The 2,500-nt window shown below is 39.8% G+C and overlaps 1 protein-coding gene across 5 annotated transcripts in view; it reads right to left on the reverse strand.

Annotated features, from left to right (window-relative positions):
• The window catches only part of pald1a (phosphatase domain containing paladin 1a), a 79,008-nt gene that overhangs the window by 49,830 nt on the left and 26,678 nt on the right, over positions 1-2,500 (reverse strand). For all 5 annotated transcript variants that reach the window (XM_082152406.1, XM_082152405.1, XM_082152408.1 and 2 more), the window contains exon 4: positions 1,919-2,098. In XM_082152406.1, coding sequence (XP_082008532.1) covers positions 1,919-2,098 — 180 coding nt within the window. The remainder of the gene's footprint in view (positions 1-1,918; positions 2,099-2,500) is intronic.

The following is a 2,500-nucleotide window of genomic DNA, read 5'->3' on the forward strand; positions in this document are numbered from 1 at the left end:
GCAAAAACACACCGTTTTTTGTGCCTGTCCCTTTAAATGCAAATGAGCTGCTGCTCCCGGCACAGGGGGCGGAGCTTCAACAGCTTGCACTCACACAGACACACACTGAAAACTTGTCATTTTGTGTGTGTCCCTTTAAATGCAAATGAGCTGCTGCTACCGGCACAGAGGGCGGAGCTTCAAGAGCGTGTGTGTGTGTGTCTGTGTGTGTCTGTGTGTGTCTGTGTGTGTCTGTGTGTGTCTGTGTGTGTCTGTGTGTGTCTGTGTGTGTCTGTGTGTGTCTGTGTGTGTCTGTGTGTGTCTGTGTGTGTCTGTGTGTGTCTGTGTGTGTCTGTGTGTCTGTGTGTCTGTGTGTGTGTCTGTAGCTTCGATCACCTCACGTAGACGCACTAAAATGTCAGAAACTGTTCTGTCTTTTATGTTCAAACCGGATTCAGACAAAAATGGAGAGACTCAAGAAGAAGTGACAACATGTAGACAAAAGGACGTTTCTGAACGGTTAGTTGATGAATTTATGTTGCTGATGTGGAGTTAACGATCTTCAAGTCACTGATTAGCATATTCTCCACCAAATAAAAACGTTGCGAATGCATCTCTGGTCTATAGAGGTTATGCACTGACGTCACTGTCCCGCTGGACTGAGTGGCAGAAGAGCTGAGAGAGACTGGATTTAACAGGAGAAACACGAGTAAAACACACGATTATCAAACTAAAGGTTGGACTCGATATAGAGTTCCTTACAACTTACCAAAGATCCAGTGATCATGAATATTAACATTGAGCAGGAATCATGTTTCCTGATATTTATATGAGCCTGATTTCTACGCCGGGGAAATACATACAGCAAATCTGCCTGTGAACGCTTTATATAAATACAATACAGGTCTAACTCAATGTAATCACTGACATCACTGTTATATATATCATCATATCGTCCAGCCCTGAAACTTGTGTAGTTTTTTGTCAGTGTTTATTTAAAAACATCTAATTATGCAGAATATATAATGCTAAATACTTAATTGATGAGTTGTCAATTTACAATATATAACAATACAACATATTAGGTATGATTTTCCAGCTGGATCCAGTTGTTTCTGTGAATTGCACTGCTTCTCTGTTCTGTATTAATTATGAATCATGAATATTCTATTCTGCAGAATATACGATGCTAAATACTGTAGCTCAAACAGTAGAGCGTCGGCGCGTGCAACGCCAAGGTCATGGGTTCGATTCCCAGGGAAAGCAAGAACTGATAAGAATGTAAATGTGTGCCTTGAAATGCTTTGGATAAAAGCGTCTGTCAAATGCATAAATGTAAATCCTTAATTGATGAAAATTGTAAATGCAATATATAGCCTAACAATACAATATATTAGGCATATAAATTCAGCATATCGACACACAATGATAACCTCAAATCCACCTTTCTCTGCCTGGATCCAGTTGTTTCTGTGAATTGCATTGTTTCTCTGTTCTCTCTCTTTCTTCAGTCTGTAAAAACACACCTCAGATTTCTTGTCAAATCGATTTATACAGTCAATCTCAAAGCTCTTTCCCGTTTTAGATGTGTTTTGTGTGTTTTCGCGGCTGAAAACCAATCCTGTCGCTCAGAGTGTGTGTGTGTGTGTGTGTGTGTGTGTGTGTGTGTGTGTGACCGCACACACTCCGGCTGACGGTGACATCACACGCATAACCTCCATTTAAACTAATTTGTGCAAACTATAACATTTAAACAACAGTTTAATTGAAAGTGTCAGTTTAATCAGCATTGCACTTCCCTGAACAATCAAGCGAATCAACAACAGATTTAATCTCTAACAAATGACTTGACAAACACCTTATCAGCGGAATTATTTGCACATCGCTTTCGGTTAATGGAGGGTCAACAGGGACCGGCAGGAGACCGACACACACTGACCTGGTGGCCTTGAGCCTGAAGATTCTGCAGGACCCGTTTGAAGCCACCCAGGCTGGGCTGGCCCATGCCGTACAGTGGGAAACCGTCTCTGATCCGTCGGAAGTTCGGCGCGCCGTACGAGCCGGTGGTGCTGAGGACATCAGCTTTACTGAACGCGTCCTGCACCATGAAGAACGAGCCCTGAGGACAACCAGATCACATCATCAGATGCTCATTTTTAAATTTAAATGTTTTGCACATGCATGTGTGTTTGGCACGCTTTATGTAAAAAAAACACTTTATGCAAAAATTTAATTAAATTAAAAAAATGAACAAAATATGATTAGTGTAAATTGAAAATTATTAAACACTTTTTGTTAATTAAAATAAACCTGAAATAAAATAAAAAAACAAACAAACATGTTCACTTAAACATAAACACTTTATGTTATATATAAAACTAATGAACATGAGAAATTCTCTCAGGTTCACGTCACTTATTTACAAGATTAAATGCTCAGAGCTGTTCATGTTGAGTTGATTTCATTTCATTGCAACATTCATAACGACAAAAAGGGCAGATTTGTTGGTCATGTTTGCATT

This window comes from Leuciscus leuciscus (genome assembly GCF_965113295.1).
Source record: "Leuciscus leuciscus genome assembly, chromosome: 21".
Lineage (NCBI taxonomy): Eukaryota > Metazoa > Chordata > Actinopteri > Cypriniformes > Leuciscidae > Leuciscus > Leuciscus leuciscus.